The sequence below is a fragment of the Schistocerca gregaria genome, chromosome X (genome assembly GCF_023897955.1).
Source record: "Schistocerca gregaria isolate iqSchGreg1 chromosome X, iqSchGreg1.2, whole genome shotgun sequence".
Taxonomy (NCBI): domain Eukaryota; kingdom Metazoa; phylum Arthropoda; class Insecta; order Orthoptera; family Acrididae; genus Schistocerca; species Schistocerca gregaria.
This window is the reverse complement of record NC_064931.1, coordinates 646,541,481-646,563,129: the sequence shown is the minus strand read 5'-3', so window position 1 is coordinate 646,563,129 and position 21,649 is coordinate 646,541,481. Positions and strand designations below refer to the sequence as shown.

Here is a 21,649-nt window from a genome sequence, read left to right as displayed (position 1 = left end):
GGATTTTGGGTGACGTGGAAGCATTCCTCTAGATGGTGCAAGAATAGATTGCCATAGGATGGTGCTATTTCCTTTTGTTACTGTTCTCTATCACATTACTTTGTGTCTATCCTTTTCTTTCTTATTTTCCTATGTTTCTTCATCACCTTCAAAACCACGTATCCTTTCGACCTACTTACCAAGAATCCTGTGATATATTGACTTTCCAGCCAACATGTAGCAACTGTCTGACGTGTGTATCAGATGACAATTTTCTTGTGCTATCTGTAGGTGCAGTTCCCAGAATCCCACATGTTCCTCACCACTATAATTATACATGGACCTCCAAACACAGTTATCAGGCTCTTATTAGTTTTTATTTCTGTTTTGACGTTGATTCCATCCTACTTACACTGACATTTTATTTTGTCATCATCTCTGCTTTTTTTGTATTTCATTTGGTTTCACTGCTTTTTTACTATACTTCACCTGATTTCACACTTTCTTACTAAATTTGGTTTCATCTATTATGGTTTTTAAGACATTCCCACACTATGTGATCAAATGTAGCCGGACACCTCAAAAACATACAGTTTTTCAAACTGAGTTCATTGTTCTGCTACCTGCTGCCAGGTACTCCATATCTGTGACCTCAATAGTCATTAGACATCATGAGAGAACAGAATGGGGTGCTCCGCAGAACTCATGAACTTCGAGCGGGGTCAGGTGATTGGGTGTCATCTATATCATATGTCTGTATGCGAAATTTTCACACTCTTAAACATCCCTAGGTCCACTGTTTCTGATATGATAGTGAAGTGGGTACGTGAAGGGACACGTACAGCACAAAAGTGTACAGGCCAACCTTGTCTGTTGACTGACAGTGACCGCTGACAGTTGAAGAGGGTCGTAATGTGTAATAGGTAGACATCTATCCAGACCATCACAAAGGAATTCCAAACTGCATCAGAATCCACTGCCAGTACTATGAAAGTTAGGAGGGAGATGAGAAAACGTGGATTTCATGCTCGAGTGGCTGCTCATAAGCCCCACATCATGTTGGTAAATGTCAAATGATACATCCCTTGGTGTAAAGAGTGTACACATTGGACGATAGAGCAGTGGAAAAACATTGTGTGGAGGGACGAGTCAAGGTACACAATGCGGCAATCCAATGGGTGGGTATGGTGAATGCCCAGTGAAAGTAAGCTGCCAGCGTGTGTAGTGCAAACTGTAAAGTTCGGAGGCAGTGGTGTTATGGTGTGGTCATTTTTTTCATGGAGGTGCCTTGCACCTCTTGTTGTTTTGTGTGACACTATCCCAGCACAGGCCTACATTATTTTTTTTTAGCACCTTCTTGCTTCCCACTATTGAAGAGCAATTCAGGGATGGCGATTGTATCTTTGAGCATGATCTGGCCTGCACAGAGTCCTGACCTGAATCCTACAGAAAACCTTTGGGATGTTTTGGAATGCTGACTTTGTGCGAGGCCTCACCAACCAACATAAATACCTCTCCTGAGTGCAACACTCCTTGAAGAATGGGCTGCCATTCCCTAAGAAACATTCAAGCACCTAATCGAGCATATGCTTGCAAGATTGGAAGCTTCATCAAGGCAAAGGGTGGGCCAACACCATATTGAATTCCAGCATTACCAATGGAGGACACCACAAACTTGTAAGTCATTTTCAGCCAGGTGTCTGGATACTTCTGATAACACAGTGTGTGTGTTTTTTATTCTTCATTATGGATCTTTGCTCTTTCTATTTGTGGCAGAACAGGAAAGTTTCACTGTTCCCAGTCAGAACCCACTACCAGATACTGTACCTGTATTGTGTAGCTTGTGGAAGCCTGCTAGATGGCCTGGTCATCATAATACCCATGTCCAGCTGTAAGATATCCTTTCACCTTTACATTTATCAGTTCACGTTCCATCAGTCCAGAGCCCTCAACATTCTGATCCTGGCTGTTTGCCTCATTCTCCTGCCATGGACTAGCAGTGCCCACTACCACAACAACAGTGTCCATCAACCCCCCCCCCCCCCCCCACACACACACACACCTCCTTATAGCAGTCACACCTTACCCAGCAGACCTGCTACATCTGCCACATCCTCCAAAACTTCTTCTTCCACCTTTAAGAGCCTAGCTAGACCTGTAACACAATTATAAACCTGCCTCCAAAAGCTTTAGTCCCATCGAAGTATCAATCCTATTCAGATGCTCAGCTTTTGCTCCAGGCAGAAATTGTCATGCTTGGCTTGTTTAGTACCTGTGCTCTGTTTCACAGCCCTACAATAAAAACACTTTTTCTGTCACCAACCCTACTAATCAGGCTCAACCTAAAAAGCAAAACAGAATCCTGCCTTACTCAGTTTACTCATCCATCTAATGGTGAGTCTCCCTCACTCATCCCAAATCACCCCTGATAACTTTACAGAATGTGCTAATCTAACCATTGTTCCCCAAATCCTTCTACATGGAAACAAACATCACATATGCAGAAATAAACTCAGTTCACCACCTAAAAACTGATCCTGATCTTGTAGTCCTACCTGTCAACAAAGGCTTCAGTACTAGTTATGAACTTCAGCAGTTATCTAGTTCAGGGTTTCTACCAACCGTCAGACTGGTCCACCCACAACCTCCACCACAGATACCCCATTGCAGGGATACAGAATGTTTTCCAGACCCTCCTTAAACCCCTAGGTCCATCCCAGAACCTCTACGTTGAGTCTTATCTCTGTCCTCACCCCCACCACTCTCCAAACTCCTACCTCGTTTATTCTTCACAAAATGAATAAACCCGACCACTCATGATGTCCCATTGTGGTTGGACACTGTGCCCCCCCCCCCCCCCCCCCCATAGAGAGACTCTGCCTTGTAGACAAACATCTTCAGCTTATTAGGCATAATATACCTTCCAATGAAAATGAATCTAATCAATCCCTTTATGAACTACCTACAGTTCCTGTGCCTGCTTTGCCACTGTTGATTCCACCTTCCTGTACTCTAACATCCCTAATACCCATGATCATGCTGCTATTGAACAGTATTTTTCCCAATGCCAAACTTAATACAAATCTAAAATTTCCTCCTTGGTCATCATGGCCAACTATATCCTCACCAACATTATTTCTCCTTTGAAGGCATCACCTACAAAGAAATCAGTGGTGTATCAATAAGTACCTGTGTGGTACCATCCTATGCCAAACTCTTCATGGGTCATTTAGACGAATCATTCCTAACAACCCAGAATCACAAACTCTTCAGCTAGCTCAGATTGAATGATGACCTCTTCTTGATATGAAAGCTCAGATTGAATGATGACCTCTTCTTGATATGAACCTAGGATAAGGCCAACATCTTTGCATTCCTCTAGAATGTCAACACCTTCTCCCCTGTTCACCTCTGGTCCTCCTCAGTCCAACAGGCCACCTTCAACAATGATCTCCATCTCATGAATGAACTACAGGCACCTCTGTCCACATCAAATCTACCAGCAATACCTCAGTTTCAACAGCTGACACCCATACCACACTAGGGAGTCCCTTCCATATAGCCTAATCACCCATGGTTGTCACTTCTGCAGTGATATGAAGTCAGTTTCCAAATATGCTGAGGGTCTGGAAATAATAACCCTTGCCTTGTGACCACAGTCGCCTACAAACCCTCAAATATCAGCTGATAGACCATAAAGTAGTACATTCCTTGTGACTTAGTATCATCCAGGACTGGAGATACTGAATCATGTTATCTGCCAAGGTTTTGACTATCTCATTGTCATGCCCTGAAATGTGTCCTCTCAGGTATATTCTTCTCCCCTCCAACAGTGTTATTACACTTGGCATACAAACTACACTGTGTCCTCCTACATTCCTATTCCAACCTTGTCCCCAGCCATATGCTCCATGGCTTATATTCAGGGAAAAGACCTAGATGGAAGAGGGCTCCTGATGCTTTGTCTAGCATCCTACCATACTGTCCCCACCATGGCCCTACACACAACTGTAGTCACTCTCTCACGCAATTAAATTTTCTGTGTACTACAATTTCCATTGAAGGTGTACAACTGATAAAGTAGTCAAACATATCATACCGGTCTCATTGTTCTGTGTACTGGGGCATAGAGGAATTCAGAGAAATAAATCAATAAAACAGGTGCTGAGAAAATGAAAGTAATGAATAATAAGTTGAGCTGAATTGTACAAACAATTTGGTCACGAGTAGTTGTCCTCTGCTCACTTAAAATGAAGCTGTTTCAAAATGCTTGGAAACAGGAGAAGGTGCTCTCCTGTTCTGGTGGGAAGAACAGTGTTTGTAGTGCCTTTGCCACAATTTCAGTTTTATTCATTTCAGCTGATGGTGCTTTATGCAGGAACAAATCTTTGAATTAGGCAAGATTAGACACATTCTTATCCATAATAATAAGCTTATTGCTCAATGCTAGAGAGTTTTGTATATTTGATTCCCCCCCCCCCCCCCCCCCCCCCTCCTCATTGTGTGGGTTGTTCATCGAAATGGCAAAGGTAAGATGTGTAGCACGTTGGTCTTACTCTTCTTTTAAAGTCATTAACTACTTTTATATCTGGAATAATATTTATTTCTGTTTCACACACTATTCTTGAAGTCTACATAAATCTATGAAAATATCAAATTTCTTGTTCTTTATAAAAAAAAAAAGAAAAATCACACGACAGTGTTTGTATGTGAATAAGGTCTGAAATGGTTCAAATGGCTCAGAGCACTATGCGAATTAACTTCTGAGGTCATCAGTTGCCTAGAACTTAGAACTAAGTAAACCTAACTAACCTAAGGACATCACAGACATCCACGCGCTAGGCAGGATTCGAACCCGCGACCGTAGTGGTCGCTCGGTTCCAGACTGTAGCGCCCAGAACCACACGGCCATGCCTGCCAGCTAAGGTCTGAAATGTGCTTATATATTCTTGTTTCTGTTTGGGAAGTGAATGATGCAATTCAGATTTATAACCTGATTTTTCAGTGGCCATACTGTGCATATTTCTTTTTATTGACCATGGATGTTATGTAATGTAGCTTTTTCTGTTATCGGTAGTAACCTCTGTGCACATAATGAAAGGACAAGATATGATAATTACTATTTGCTTTTTATTTACAGAATCTTACACATGAAGGAGAAATCTTCAGGGTTGGCCTGGAAAATATGGAAACTATTCTTAGTCGTATGACTGAGCTTCAGTTGGCCACTATCAATGCAAATGGCTCCATACTGTTGCATGAACTGGCAATACAAGCAAATGCTGAGGTGGCATTCAACTCAGTGCATTCCTTACCTCTCCTCCATGGAGTGAACAGTATTCATGGTTATGTAGTAATGTTTCTTAATCTGAGTCGCTCGAGTCAGGTACTGTATCAATATTATCATATAAACAACTTTGCTCTAGTCATAAGAATACTATTCCTGTGACAGTCTTTACTGAGCTACTAAATTTTTATTCAATATGTATGAATGTGGCTGGTAATGTGATTTAGCTATTGCTATTCATGAGGATAGGTGTAGTAAGCATCGGCTTGTCAATAAGATATTGAAATGGCAACTATCGAAAAGGTACTCTGTGAACAGGAAAATGATACTAATAATTGAGTCTGCTGAATTACAACAGTATAAACATCAAACAGTGGAAGATCTATAATAAAAGGAAAAGGTTAGATTGCTACTCGCCGTAAAGATGACTTGTTCAGTTGCAGACAGGCGCAACAAGACTGTTACACATCTAGCTTTTGGCAGTAGCCTTATTCAGAAAAGGACACGCGTAATCTAGCGTGCGTGAGTGCGCTCTCTCGCTCTCTCGCTCTCTCGCTCTCTCGCTCTCTCGCTCTCTCGCTCTCTCGCTCTCTCGCTCTCTCGCTCTCTCGCTCTCTCGCTCTCTCGCTCTCTCGCTCTCTCGCTCTCTCGCTCTCTCGCTCTCTCGCTCTCTCGCTCTCTCGCTCTCTCGCTCTCTCGCTCTCTCGCTCTCTCGCTCTCTCGCTCTCTCGCTCTCTCGCTCTCTCGCTCTCTCGCTCTCTCGCTCTCTCGCTCTCTCGCTCTCTCGCTCTCTCGCTCTCTCGCTCTCTCGCTCTCTCGCTCTCTCGCTCTCTCGCTCTCTCGCTCTCTCGCTCTCTCGCTCTCTCGCTCTCTCGCTCTCTCGCTCTCTCGCTCTCTCGCTCTCTCGCTCTCTCGCTCTCTCGCTCTCTCGCTCTCTCGCTCTCTCGCTCTCTCGCTCTCTCGCTCTCTCGCTCTCTCGCTCTCTCGCTCTCTCGCTCTCTCGCTCTCTCGCTCTCTCGCTCTCTCGCTCTCTCGCTCTCTCGCTCTCTCGCTCTCTCGCTCTCTCGCTCTCTCGCTCTCTCGCTCTCTCGCTCTCTCGCTCTCTCGCTCTCTCGCTCTCTCGCTCTCTCGCTCTCTCGCTCTCTCGCTCTCTCGCTCTCTCGCTCTCTCGCTCTCTCGCTCTCTCGCTCTCTCGCTCTCTCGCTCTCTCGCTCTCTCGCTCTCTCGCTCTCTCGCTCTCTCGCTCTCTCGCTCTCTCGCTCTCTCGCTCTCTCGCTCTCTCGCTCTCTCGCTCTCTCGCTCTCTCGCTCTCTCGCTCTCTCGCTCTCTCGCTCTCTCGCTCTCTCGCTCTCTCGCTCTCTCGCTCTCTCGCTCTCTCGCTCTCTCGCTCGCTCGCTCGCTCGCTCTCTCGCTCTCTCGCTCTCTCGCTCGCTCTCTCGCTCTCTCGCTCGCTCTCTCGCTCTCTCGCTCTCTCGCTCTCTCGCTCGCTCTCTCGCTCTCTCGCTCACTCTCTCGCTCTCTCGCTCTCTCGCTCACTCTCTCGCTCTCTCGCTCACTCTCTCGCTCTCTCGCTCTCTCGCTCACTCTCTCGCTCTCTCGCTCGCTCTCTCGCTCTCTCGCTCGCTCTCTCGCTCTCTCGCTCTCTCGCTCTCTCGCTCGCTCTCTCGCTCTCTCGCTCACTCTCTCGCTCTCTCGCTCTCTCGCTCACTCTCTCGCTCTCTCGCTCACTCTCTCGCTCTCTCGCTCTCTCGCTCACTCTCTCGCTCTCTCGCTCACTCTCTCGCTCTCTCGCTCACTCTCTCGCTCTCTCGCTCACTCTCTCGCTCTCTCGCTCACTCTCTCGCTCTCTCGCTCACTCTCTCGCTCACTCTCTCACTCTCTCGCTCACTCTCTCACTCTCTCGCTCACTCTCTCGCTCTCTCGCTCACTCTCTCGCTCTCTCGCTCTCTCACTCACTCTCTCGCTCTCTCACTCACTCTCTCGCTCTCTCACTCACTCTCTCGCTCTCTCACTCACTCTCTCACTCTCTCGCTCTCTCACTCACTCTCTCACTCTCTCGCTCTCTCACTCACTCTCTCACTCTCTCGCTCTCTCACTCACTCTCTCACTCTCTCGCTCTCTCACTCACTCTCTCACTCTCTCGCTCTCTCACTCACTCTCTCACTCTCTCGCTCTCTCACTCACTCTCTCACTCTCTCGCTCTCTCACTCACTCTCTCACTCTCTCGCTCTCTCACTCACTCTCTCACTCTCTCGCTCTCTCACTCACTCTCTCACTCTCTCGCTCTCTCACTCACTCTCTCACTCTCTCGCTCTCTCACTCACTCTCTCACTCTCTCGCTCTCTCACTCACTCTCTCACTCTCTCGCTCTCTCACTCACTCTCTCACTCTCTCGCTCTCTCACTCACTCTCTCACTCTCTCGCTCTCTCACTCACTCTCTCACTCTCTCGCTCTCTCACTCACTCTCTCACTCTCTCGCTCTCTCACTCACTCTCTCACTCTCTCGCTCTCTCACTCACTCTCTCACTCTCTCGCTCTCTCACTCACTCTCTCACTCTCTCGCTCTCTCACTCACTCTCTCACTCTCTCGCTCTCTCACTCACTCTCTCACTCTCTCGCTCTCTCACTCACTCTCTCACTCTCTCGCTCTCTCACTCACTCTCTCACTCTCTCGCTCTCTCACTCACTCTCTCACTCTCTCGCTCTCTCACTCACTCTCTCACTCTCTCGCTCTCTCACTCACTCTCTCACTCTCTCGCTCTCTCACTCTCTTTCTAATTTATCATAGCTGTCTTGAGTTAAATCCTGATCATCTGTGAATAACAGCGTGTTGATGTGCCTTCCCCCTAATATTTATGCTTCATGGTGTTCTTGTTCTTCTCCATTTACTGTTTTTATATATATATATATATATATATGCTACACCCTCGTTGTACTCCTTGAGGGATGGGGGGGGGGGGGGAGGGAATGAGGGAATGAATGAATGCCTGCCTGCCTGGATGCCTCTGTACCTGGCCTAATCTCTCGTACCTTAGTCCTATGATCCCTGTGTGAAATACAAACTGCTTGCAATGTAGTTGTTAAAGTCTTGCTTGAATACCCATTCTGTTGCGCTTCCATATGGTCTAAACTGACCTATGAGGATTCTTGCAGTGTGTCATATTTCATTTGATTTCTGCTGTCATAAATACTGGGTAAGAACTTCAAATGCTGGAGTAGTACTCTACATTTCCTCACATTAGTACCCTGTATACATTTTATCAATATGTACACTGCACTTCTGCTGAACCTTTTTGAGAAACAAAGGTCTTAATTCACCACCCCTATTGTAGAGTTTACATGATCATCCAATTTCATGTGCTTCACAGAATTACCCCTGAAAACGTAATTAGTGAGATGTGACAAAGATGTCCACCTCTAATATTATAATCACGTACTATCAGGTTCTTAATCCATATTACAGGCATTATCATACATTTATGTATGGTTCGTTTAAAGAGAGCTGTCATTCATTGCAAAGTGCAAATTTTGGGCATGTCTGTCAGCATTTTTCTACGGTGATAACATGACAATGAATCATCAGCAATCAATCTGGTAATGCCACTGATCCTATCTGATAACTCTTTTCGTATATATTGAGAACATTAGTGGTCCTGTGACACTTGGTGCGCACGCAATGTTACTTTCATACCTACCGAACATTCACTATCCTGTGTGTACTAGGTTCTAGTAGCTGAAAATTCATGAAGCTAATAGCATATCTGTAAAGATAATCCCTACAGTCATAACTTGGTGCAGTGCAATGTTAGACACATTTTGAAATCTGGAATGACAGAATGTACCTATTCACCAGCATTAACGCATCACAAAATACCATGTATGAATAAAGCAAGTAGTGTTCTATGCAAAAGGTTTTTCCTGAATCCATGTTGAGTCTCTGAGAGAAGTTTGTTTCCCTCCAAGGACATCATAATGTTTGGGCTTAGAATATGTTCTAGGCTCCAGTAATACATAGGTAACAGCAGTATTGGTCTGTAATTTTGTGCATCAATTCTTTTACAATTTTTGTAAACTAGAGTAACCTGCATAATTTTCATCACACGGACTGCTCGCTGCATGAGACTTTGTTGATAAATATGAGCAAGAAAAGGGGCTAACTTGGCAGTGTATTCATGTAAAATATTACTAGAAATCCATGCTCAATTTAATGCAAACATGTATGACCTCAAATCGTTTCTGTCTCTGGCCACACCATGGGAGGAAGAAAAGGCTAAGAATGGCAGCGAAGCTTATATGCCCCGCATTGCTGTATGGTGTGTCAGGTGGCAGTTGACGCTAAATAACGAAAAGTGTGAGATGATCCACATGAGTTCCAAAAGAAATCCGTTGGAATTCGATTACTCGATAAATAGTACAATTCTCAAGGCTGTCAATTCAACTAAGTACCTGGGTGTTAAAATTACGAACAACTTCAGTTGGAAGGACCACATAGATAATATTGTCGGGAAGGCGAGCCAAAGGTTGCGTTTCATTGGCAGGACACTTAGAAGAGGCAACAAGTCCACTAAAGAGACAGCTTACACTACACTCGTTCGTCCTCTGTTAGAATATTGCTGCATGGTGTGGGATCCTTACCAGGTGGGATTGACGGAGGACATTGGAAGGGTGCAAAAAAGGGCAGCTTGTTTTGTATTATCACGTTATAGGGGAGAGAGTGTGGCAGATATGATACACGAGTTGGGATGGAAGTCATTACAGCATAGACGTTTTTCGTCGCGGCGAGACCTTTTTACGAAATTTCAGTCACCAACTTTCTCTTCCGAATGCGAAAATATTTTGTTGAGCCCAACCTACATAGGTAGGAATGATCATCAAAATAAAATAAGAGAAATCAGAGCTCGAACAGAAAGGTTTAGGTGTTCGTTTTTCCCGCTCGCTGTTCGGGAGTGGAATAGTAGAGAGATAGTATGATTGTGGTTCGATGAACCCTCTGCCGAGCACTTAAATGTGAATTGCAGAGTAGTCATGTAGATGTAGATGTACCTAGTATGTACAAGAGCTGATGGGGAATCCTTTGTGTCCATGAAGCCTCAGTTCTTTGTAGAGCATTTAGAGGACAAGTTTGGGGAGGTGGAGAGCTTGTCCAAAATGTGCTTGATAAAAGCAGCATCCTCTGCCCAGTCACGGGCATTACTCACTTGTGACAAGTTGGGGGATGTTTCAGTTACTATCACGCCCCAGAAGAGTTTAAATATGGTCCAGGGCATTATCTTCCACAGGGACCTTCTTTTACAGTCTGATGATGAGCGGCACGCCAATTTAGAAAGGCGAGTTGTTCATTTTGTCTGGTGCGTTCATTGGGGTCCAAGGAATAATCAGGTTGTCACCGGTGCCTTAATCTTGGATACGTTGCCTGAGAAGGTAAAGGTGATGGTCTACTACTGTGACGTCAAGCCCTATATCCCTCCCCTGATGTGGTGCTGTAAGTGCTGGAAGTTTGGCCATATGTCTTCCTGCTATACTTCCAGTGTCACATGTCGAGATTGTGGACACCCGTCACATCCCAATAGTTGATGTGCCCCACCTCCCATCAGTGTCAACTGCGGAGAGCATCATCCACCTAGCTTGCCAGACTGCAGGATTTTACAGAAAGAGTAGAAAATCATGGACTATAAGACCCTGGACCGACTGACCTACACTGAGGCTAAGAGGAAATATGAATGACTCCATCCTGTGTGGATGACTTCCTCTTATGCTGCTGCGACGATAACAGTGATAGCCCCATCAGTTCAGCGAATTCCAGTCGGTTCCCCAAGCCATAAGACAACACCTGCCCCATTGACCGTGGGGGGCACTACCTTCCCTGTTGCTCCTGCGGCACCTACTTCAGGAGCAACACCCCCCTACCTATCGGGGACGTCCATCCCCACTTCTACGCCAGAGAAGTGTCAAACTTCTTCAGCTCCTCTTGCTAGGAAGGGGTCCCTTGGGTTCCTCCCTTCTCAGGTTTCCACCAATGGGAAGGATGATGCCTGCCAGTGGCATAAGTGCCCACAAACAGCTGGTCATGGGGCTTCACGATCCTCCTCAGTCTCTGAGACTCGATCAGTGAAACCCTCCCAGCCAGCGAAACCCAAGGAGCAGCAAGAAAAGCCAAAGAAGACGTCTAAGACAAAGGAACTTGCGGTGGGGTCCACCCCACCGCAACCTACAAGCTCTGTGTTTGAAGATGGGGTGGAGATTCTGGCATCCACTGAAGACCTAGATCTCGCTGGACCATCAGACACCATGGAAGTCGATTGCACGGGTACTCAATTGGTGGCAGTAGGTGATCCAGCAGCATAAACTACCACCTTGGTCCGTTCAAGCCTTTCTTGGCTGCGGACAATGTCATCCTCCAGTGGAATTGCAGTGGTTTTTAACACCGTCTTGCTGAGCTCCAACTACTTCTCAGCCTTCACCCTTTCTTCTGCATTGCTCTCCAGAAAACTTGGTTTCTGGTGATGCGAACCCCCACCCTCCACGGATATCAGGTTATTATAAGAATTGGGCAGCTTATGATAGGGTATCTAGTGGAGTCTGTGTCTACATCCTTAACACTCTTTACAGAGAGTGCATCTCTCTTAAAACACCTTTAGAGGCTGTTGCTGTTCAGGTGTGGATGCGTCAGGCTGTTACTGTCTGCAATCTCTATCTTCCGCCAGATGGTGATGTCCCACAGCGCAAAAGGTGGCGGCAGTTGGGCTGAGTCACCGTCATTAAGCAAGTGTTGGCACAGCTTGACCTTCCTCTTTTAAATAATGGTACTTCTACACACTCCAGTGTGGCGCACTCGAAAATCGACCTTTCGGTCTGCAGCCGTGGCCTTCTACCATTTGTCCAATGGAATGTGCATGATGACTTGTGCGGTAGAGACTACTTTCCGACCTTTTTGTCACTGCCCCAGCATCTCACCTGGGCGCCTTCCCAGATGGACTTTGAATAAGGCTGACTAGGACACGTTTACCTCCATTGCCACTCTTGAGCCTCTTTCTCATGGCGCCATTGATGTGGTGGTTCACACAATCACCACCAGCATCATTTCTGCCACAGAATCTGCTATTTCCCTGATCTTCCCCTCAGCAGAGGACTGTGCCTTGGTGGTCACCGGAGATCGCTGAGGCAATTAGAGGTCGCAGGTGGGCCCTCGAGCATCATAAGTGGCACTCATCATTGAACACCTCATTATCTTTAAACGGCTCCGTGCCAGCGCCCAACGCCTTATTTGCCGATGGAAGCAGGAGTGCTGGGAATGGTATGTCTCCACCATCGGCACTTGTACCTGTCATTGCAGGTTTGGTGCAAGATTAGACGACTCTATGGGTATCGGACACCCGTCAGCGTACCTGGGCTGACCTGAATGGAACAGTCTGTACTGAATCAGACATGATTGCAGAACTCTTAGCAGGGCATTATGCTCAGAGTTCCACTACTACAAATTACCCACTGGCCTTCTACTCCCTGAAAGAGAGATTGGAAAGTTGGAGCCTTTTGTTCCATATGCGCCACCCCGAATCGTACAATGCTCCATTCAGTGAGTGGGAATTCCACAGTGCCCTAGCCGCTGGCCCTGATAAGACTCCTGGACCAGATCGCATCCACTATAGGATGCTCAAACACCTCTCGGTACTCTGCCAGCAACACCTATTTGACATTTTCAACTGTATCTGGGTTGAGAGTGAGTTCCTCTCTCAATGGTGGGAAAGCATTATCATCCTAGTGTTGAAGCTTGGCAAGAGCCCCCTGGAGGTGGACAGCTACCACCCCATTAGCCTCACAATGTTATGTGCAAGTTGCTCGAACACATAGTGAGCCGGAGGTTGAGTTGGCTACTTGAGTCCCAGGGTCTTCTGGCTCCGTCCCAGGGTAGGTTGTGAAGGGCCTGGAGTCTGCCATCCGTATGACATTTGCCTGCTGTCAGCATCTGATTGCTGTTTTTTGACATGCGGAAGGCATATGTGACATGACGTGATGACATCACGTCCTCACTACACTTCATCGGTGGTCTCTCACGGGCTCACTCCCACTTTTCATTCAAAATTTTCTGTCACTTCATTCCTTCAAGTTGGTTCCTCCCATAGTTCCTCCCAAGTCCAGGAGAATGGGGTCCTGCAAGGCTCTGTCTTGAGTGTATGCCTCTTTTTAGTTGCTATCAATGGGCTAGCTGCAGCTGTGGGAATGTCCCTATTGGCTTCTTTGTATGCTGATGATTTTTGCCTGTATTATAGCTCCACTGGCATTGCGATTGCTGAACGGCAGCTACAGGGTGCTATCTGCAAAGCGCAGTGTTGGGCCACCATGCATGGCTTCCAATTCTCAGCTGTCAAGACCTGCATCATGCGTTTCTGCTATCTTCGCACTGTTTAGCCATGGCTTTATCTTGACAGTGAACCTCTTGCCGTGGTTGAGACACTTTGGTTTTGGGCTTGTGTTTTGATGCCTGGTTGACTTGGCTCCCTCATATTCAGCAGCTTAAACAAAGGTTGTGGCGCCATCTTAACACTCTTCATTGCTTGAGTCCCCAATTGGTCTATCCTTCTATGACTGTATCAGGTGTTGATTCAGTCCCGTCTCAATTATGGGAGCCAGGCTTATGGATCGGCATCGCCTTCTGCGATGCGGTTGCTTGACCCCATGCTTCACTGCATGATCCAACTCGCAACTGGAGCTTTCCGCACAAGTCCTGTAAACAGCCTGCTCGTGGAGGCTGGTGTCCCTCCATTGTGGATCCAGCACCAACGACTACTGGCCGCTTATACTGCACATGTTTGTAGCTTGCCTGGACATCCAAATTACCATCTCCTGTTCCCCAACTTGGTCATCCATCTTCCAGAATGGTGTCCCCAGTCAGGGTGTATGATCGCGGTTCGCATCCGGGCTCTTCTCTCTGGTCTTCAGTTTTTCTATCTCCTACATCTTTTCAGGGCCCATATACATATACCCCTGTGGTGTGTGCCCTGCCCATGCCTTAGGCTTGGTTTGGTACAGAGCCTGAAGGATTCAGTCTATCCTGAGGCCCTTCACTGCCTTCTTTAGATACTTGCTGCGTTTCATATCTCTGACATGGTCTGTACCAACGGTTTGATGGTTACTGGTTGAGTTGGTTATGCTCTTATTCTTGGGGATCATTCTGAACAATGCTCATTGCCAGCTGGCTGCAGTGTTTTCATTGCCGAGCTGGTCGCCATCTCTCGCGTCCTAGACTATTTCTGTTCCTGCTCAGGTGAATCCTTTTTTATCTTTAGTGACACCCTGAGCAGTCTACGAGCTATCAACCAGTGTTTTTCTCACTCTCATCTGGTGATGGCTATCCAGGAGTCCATCCAGACATCTCGCCCGTTGCGGCCGCTCCATGGTTTTTATGTGGGGCCCTGGGTCATGTCGGCATCCTGGGTAATGAACATGTTGACACACTGTCCAAACATGCTGTCAGTGCACTGGCTTTGGAGATTGGACTTTCTGAGTGTCATCTCCATTCAGTTTTGTGGCAGAAGGTCCTTGGTACCTGGAGTGATGAATGGTGCACCCTGCCTTCACCCAACAAACTTCAGATCGTCAAGGAGACTACTGGTGTGGTGCTCCTCCTTGCGGATGTCTCGCAAAGACTCTGTTGTACTCTGCTGGCTACTGTTGGCCACACCTGGATGACACACGGTTATTTATTGCATTGCAAGGACCCACCTCTCTGTCACTGTGGTTCAGTGTTGACAGTGGTCAATGTTTTGTTGGACTGTCCGCTTTTAATTATGCTCAGGCAGACGTTTGCACTGCCCGATATGCTCCCTGCACTTTTAAGGGACGATGCTGCCATGGCAGGCTTAGTCTAGAGTTTTGTTTGTGCAGGGGGCTTTTATCACTCCATCTGAGGGTTTGTATCTCATGTGTTGAATCTTGCCTTTGGCCTACTGTTGTAGATTAGGCTTTTTAGTGTGTCTCTTGGTGGTTGGCTTTTCCTTTATTTGTTTCCATGGTCAGCCAACCACTTTAACACTCTGTGTGTCTTTAATGCCTCTTTCTGTTTTTTGCCTATGTCTTTCATGCCTCTTTCTGTTTTTTGCCTATGTCTTTCATGCCTCTTTCTGTTTTTTGCCTATGTCTTTCTTGTTCTGTGTCACCCCTTGTCATCTTTGTTGCTTGTTTTTTTCCTTGTGTGTGTATTATGATTGTGGCAAGAGGGACCGATGGCCTTTGTAGTCGGGTCTCTTCAACCCCCACAAACCAACCAACCAACCATCCCACTCACCCCACAGCTAGCAAACTGTATTCTGTATGAAGCGACTGTGTGTACATGATAGGTTAATGACGTGATGTGGCACATGCACTAACTGAACTTCCTGAGGTCTCTCAGCAGTTTTGTAGAAGTGGTTGAAAATATATGTCTGTATTCCAGCTCCTGTCATGTGTTAAGTGTGGTCAGTGATAGATTATGAATGCACAGATCATACTGCTGAATGAAATTTGTCATCAGCTGTGCGGGAAGTCCAGGGGCCTAATGTCATAAGCAAGCAGATGGTGTGTCACTGCTACAGAGACTTAACAGCAGGTTGCCAAAATATTCATGAGGAACAGTGCAGAGTGAGGCCATCAAATGATTACAGGTAATGATGTGTGCAGGAATGCATTATGGAGAAGCATCACTTCAGAATGATGGGCTTCGGTAGTCAATTGCTACAAATGTGCCACACATTGTTGTGTGAATGGTCTTTGAACATCTGTTGCAGAAATTGTGCACCAGATGTACTCTGAATCCAGTAACTCCAGAACACAAAGCAGAGTGCATGACAGCAGCTTTGACTTTTCTGCAGCAGTATCTCGATGACAGCAGAGTGTTTGCAGACTGGATCATTACAGGTGGTGATACATTGGTTGCACACAATGCCCCAGAAATAAAGCAGCAGTTAATGCATTGGTGTCACAGTAGCTATCCATGCAAGACAAAATTCGAGCAGACTGTGCTGTCACGGAACGTACTGTGCTTGGTATTCTGAGACAGACAGCTAGTTTCATCTTCGAATTTGTGGCCAAAATAGACAGTGAATGCTGAGTGCTACAGGACAACAGTGCAAAAATTCTGATGAGCCATTCACAACAAGTGGTGTGGGGTGTTTAATGCAAGTGTTGTGCTGCTAGCACCAGGCTGAACATGGCTCCATGGACAACAGTGTTCCCACCAGCACTCGACTCAGAGATTATGGATTATCTGTCTTACAGGCTGGACTTTGCTATCAACATTTTCTTTTCATTCTGGAGCCTCAAGAAATGCACAAATGATTAGGATTACTGGAATCTACATAGTGTCTGACAGACTTCTGTAAGTTGCGAAGCCCCCATGTTCTGCCATAAGAGTTTCTAAACATTATAACATGGAATTGAGGGTATGGGTATGTTCCTTATCAATTTATCTCCATGCTTTTTGTATGTTAGTCTACAAAATAACAGTAGTAATTGGTGGATTGAGGTGAACAAGTTGTCGACAACTGTTTCTTACACACATCACTAGGTTAAATGTTAGGTGAGCATGCAGACACCAGAAAAGCAGTAGTACTAGTCATTTTTCTGAAGAAGGCTTGTACATTAATTGTGTCATGTTGCTGAAACATGCCATTTGGTGTCACCTGAGTGAGGGGTAGTACATTGGGCTTCAAAGACTACCTGTGCACCACGCCCCTCAACGAGGCAGCAAACCAGATTGCAGTCACCGTTGTAATATAAAATGTATGCAGCATAGGTTGGAGGAAGACCCTTCCAAAAACTCTAAAACTCACATTCAGCATGTGACCAGTTATGTTTGTCCCAATTGCAGTGTGAAGATTCATCGTGTCTGGACAAGGGAAACTTATATAGTGCGTACAATACCTGCTCGTGGTGGTGGTGGTGGTGGTTGTAAAAATGGTATGTTACCACTTAGTTCAGAATCCACATTGAACTATATACCCTGTTGTGACTGACTGGGTAAATCACTTCAAAAGTCAGAGGAAGAGGATGACATGCCACAACCAATAAAACAATGCTTAGTAAAGCACTGTGGGGTTCAACCAACTTTGGTTGATGACTCTTTGTTACTGAATGTTTGTGTTCCTGCACCTAGGTGGTGCACAGCCCAATTGTAAATCTTTGTTTAATGCATATTGAATAAAATTTTCAAATCTTCATTAAATACCCAGTGCACCATAAAGTATATAGTGTTTGCATTGGTCGAAAGTGTGTTTTCTCTTGATTTAACTTGAAATATTTTGTTACAGAATGAACTTAGATCCCTTGCTTTGGCCCACTGGGGTTCTGTGAGAGGTCTGTGTGTCTTGTCACTGCTAAAAAGTCTCTATAAAGCACTAGTGTGGGAAAGCACTGTACTCCTAGCACTGTGCAGTGATGAAGTTCCTCTTGACAAAGACTTTGCCAAAGAAGACTTACAGAAGCTAATGCCCCAAGACAAGGTTGGTCAAATATACATTTTATCATAAAAATACCATTTAAAATAATTATGGTGCTTTTTTTATTATAAGTTATGAAACATCAGTAGATTTTGTTGCCAAAGATATGTATCACGAATATGCTGAAACAGAAGAGAACTTGCAAGCATTTTTTTGATGAATAACATAACTTGTAAAAACCGTATTTATTCTCAGTGTGTTATATCTGTTCAAAGATTTTGTTTAGCCATATTGCTCCTCTGAACAAGTTCCTTAAATGCAGCCCTTTATTTCCTTTTTTTCATGTGTAGTCTGTAATTATAGAGGCAATATTATCACAGACATTCTGGGTAGTGAGTTAATCTGTTTGACCAACATTATTCATGACATAGCTGGAACATGCCTGAAATAAAATTCAAAAATCTAAAAAATTAATGGTTCTTGATAAACCATTTCTCTGCAAGATGTGGGTAGGTGTGAAGTTTTGTTATAAGATGAAATTTTCTTCTAAATTTGTCATTTGAAAACTACAGGATCTCTTATATTCATGTATTAAAGTACTGCCAATGAGGTCAACATTTTTACATTGTTAGACTGATATAGGAGTTGTCTTACATATGTAGATGAAGTTTGGGCAATTGAGGTCACATGGGATCTATTTTGAAGAATTGGGAAGGGTAAGTACTATAGCAAATGATACTCGTGCTGAAACAGGTTCAAGATTTGAAACTTCCTGGCAGATTAAAACTGTGTGCCAGACTGAGACTTGAACTTGGCTACTCAGGTTCAAGATTTCCTTAAAGTCTGAAGCGCTTGATACAGTATTGACATTATTTGAATACCAGAATTTGAATAATTATGCTCAGTGCTAGTGCAAGGGGTACGCAGGAAACTATCAACTAGTTGCCACAACAGTCTATTGCTTTGTTTGTAATTTGACAATTTTGTGAAACACATGTGGACATAGCATTAAATTACATTGTCTTGCAAACTGTTATAGTATATGAACACTTCCCCAAGAAAGATTCTCATACATGTATGGATGCCATGCCCCCACATTGATTGTGCTTTTGAAGCAAAGGTAACACTGAAAAATGAAAACGTTTTTCTTCAAAAACACCACTTCACTCTGAACACAAGGCAGTATCTTATTTGGTTATGAGACACTGTAATGATTTACCAAGTGGGTTGCAGAGAAGAGACTGGGTGACTGTTCACATACTAGAATATTGGATAAAAATGTTACTGCCCTTTAGTCAGCTTTGGAACAAGATGGTGACATTCAGATGAAACAAGAAAGAAAACTAATCCAGAATTAGACCTCTAAAAATGAAATAAATCATATTAAACTTACTGTCATTGTTATTGCAAGATTAAACTGCATTGGTAAGATGAGTCAGAGATATTACCAACAGGTGTCGCTAGATCACAGGACAAGAGAAAGTTCAAGAATTGTACAAAATTGTGAGTGCGTTCTTTTATTTATGTATTAGTCACTGTTGTTACACATGTGCCACATCCTGGAAGATATTGCAGTCTGTGTTTCACAGTTGCTCAAGCACAGCAATATAGAGGGGTAACAGTGACACCAACTTGGTTTAGAACTGTAGTGAGTGTGGGGGGAAGAGTAGTGAGCAGACAGCAAATTATGTTGTGTTGTCGCCCATGGGAGTCATTGTGAATGCATTATTGAAGCCAAGATAGACACTTAGCCCACATCTACCACAGCAGTTCAAGATTATATGGCATCTAACTCCACAGATGATGAAGAGATTGAAAAAGTGTATGATGAGATAACGATGCCTTACTGAAGGTACAAATCTGTGATGGGCAGCTGAAATTCAATAGTATAAAAAAGATCAGGAAAAATAATAGATGAATATGGACTGGGGGAAAGTAATGAAAGAGGAAGCCGCTTGGTAGAATTTTGCACAGAACGTAATGTAATCATCGCTAACACTAGGTTTAATAATCATTAAAGAAGGCTGTGGAAGAGACACAGAGACACTGGAAAGTCTCAGATTGATTTATATAATGGTAAGACAGAAATTTTAAATTGTAAGAGATTTTCAGTGTTAGATGTGGACTCTGACCCCAATTTATTGGTCATGAACTGTAAATTAAAACTGAAAGTCCTATTGTAGGCAATTATTTTGTTACTGTTAGTATCTATGCCAAAAGTACATTTGCTCTTGCATGCTAAGTCTCTGTCGTGGATGCAGGAAATTAGATTGGCTTGGCAGTATGGCAAGTAAAGCCTGAAATTGTCAAAAGCAACAATACAGGCTTTGGAGGTGGTGATAAAGATGCTTGTGACTCATTGAAGGTAAAGAAAATGCAGCAGCAATTCCTGAATTAATTCGAATACAAAACATTTTGTATTGTCCAAATGATTACATTTGAATTTCTGTCAATTTACTCCACTGTTGTTTTGGCAGCAGATCAAACAGGTATCTGCAACACAGGAAATGGGGGGGAGTGAGGAAACAAAGAAAAAGAGGAGCAAAATGATGTCTGTAGAAAAATTTATAGCTCTGAAGAAACTGTTGCATGCATAAATGATGTGGGATTTGAAACACATACAAATTCTCACTAGCTGTTGAAACTACAGTACAGTCTAAAAAATTGTGTAGTAAAACAGTTCTGAACAGGAAATTCAAACAGGCTTCCATCCTTGAAATGTAGTGAAAAAAATAAAATGTAAAGCCTAGAAGTGGGGATAATATTTCCGCACAAGAATACACAGATTTTGAAGTTACACTAAACATTCAGACATGCTGTATTGTGTATCAGTGTAATAGTGCAGTACTCTGTTATGCACATTAAGTGAACATCTACTGTAAAGGTACATAAATAGGTACATAATTACAGATTTGCACTTTGTACATGGCATCTGACAAATTTTATGTTGCCTAGAGTATTGTATGTAATCCAGAGACTTGGCCAATCTGGAAAATTACTTTAGTCCCATGTACTTCCATTTTAAGCAAGTTTTACTACACATTTTTAATGTCTGATGCGGTGTTCTACAGTCAGCTGTATTGAATATTTTAATGAGGATACTGTGTAATTTTGTTCAGTGGTTTTACAGCAAAAAAGTTTACAATCAGTCAGTTATATTTGTGTTCTTAAAATTGATTTTCAGGGTGTTGGTGAGCGTTCATCTGGAAGTGATAAAGGAATGACAACAGCAATGGAAGCCTTAAGTACAAATGATACAGATGCAAGCCATGAGAGTGGCACTGATCAGAGGAATTTCCTCAAAGTGCCACCAAATATTGTTGCAAAATACATAAAACCATTGCTGCATGCATCTTCAAGGCTTGGAAGAGCCCTGGCAGAGCTGTTTGGGATGTTAGTCAAGGTATTTTACCATTATTTAGTATTCATGTAATACCTTGACAATGAGCCATCAGCCAGCTATCAATATGATTTTGGTTTTGTTTGTATTAGTAGGTATCATTATCCAAATAGTAGGGCCATTTATAGCACATACATCTTACTGTTTGCCCTAATTATTGCAATCTACAGCTTTCTTCTCCATTAAATTCATTTCCTCATTCTATGGTGTGGCATTTTGAACACACTGTTGCAAGTTACACACTCGGACTGCTTTACATGGTGTCTAGATTATATTTTTGTCAAGTAAATTGTACATTTGTAATATATGCTATCTATCAGTGTTTCGTGTCAACCACCAGCTGCAGCATTTTGTCATTTCATGTAAAATCTGCAAGCTATTTGCAGCAGAGATCATGAGAAGCTGCTTTAGTCAACAGTTTTCAGCTGTGAATAATGTAGGTTATATCTATATCTGCACCTATATTCCACAAGCCATCTTACAGTGTGTTCCAGAGGGTGATACCAGTACCACTACTCTCCCACCTACCATCTTCATTTGCGAATGACGCATGGAAAGAATGGTTGTCAGTA

General features: G+C 44.1%; 1 protein-coding gene across 3 annotated transcripts in view; it reads left to right on the top strand.

Annotated features, from left to right (window-relative positions):
- Positions 1–21,649, top strand: part of LOC126299422 (E3 ubiquitin-protein ligase HUWE1) — a 378,230-nt gene that overhangs the window by 139,456 nt on the left and 217,125 nt on the right. For all 3 annotated transcript variants that reach the window (XM_049991320.1, XM_049991321.1, XM_049991322.1), the window contains exons 14-16: positions 5,120–5,365; positions 17,549–17,740; positions 20,862–21,080. In XM_049991320.1, coding sequence (XP_049847277.1) covers positions 5,120–5,365; positions 17,549–17,740; positions 20,862–21,080 — 657 coding nt within the window. The remainder of the gene's footprint in view (positions 1–5,119; positions 5,366–17,548; positions 17,741–20,861; positions 21,081–21,649) is intronic.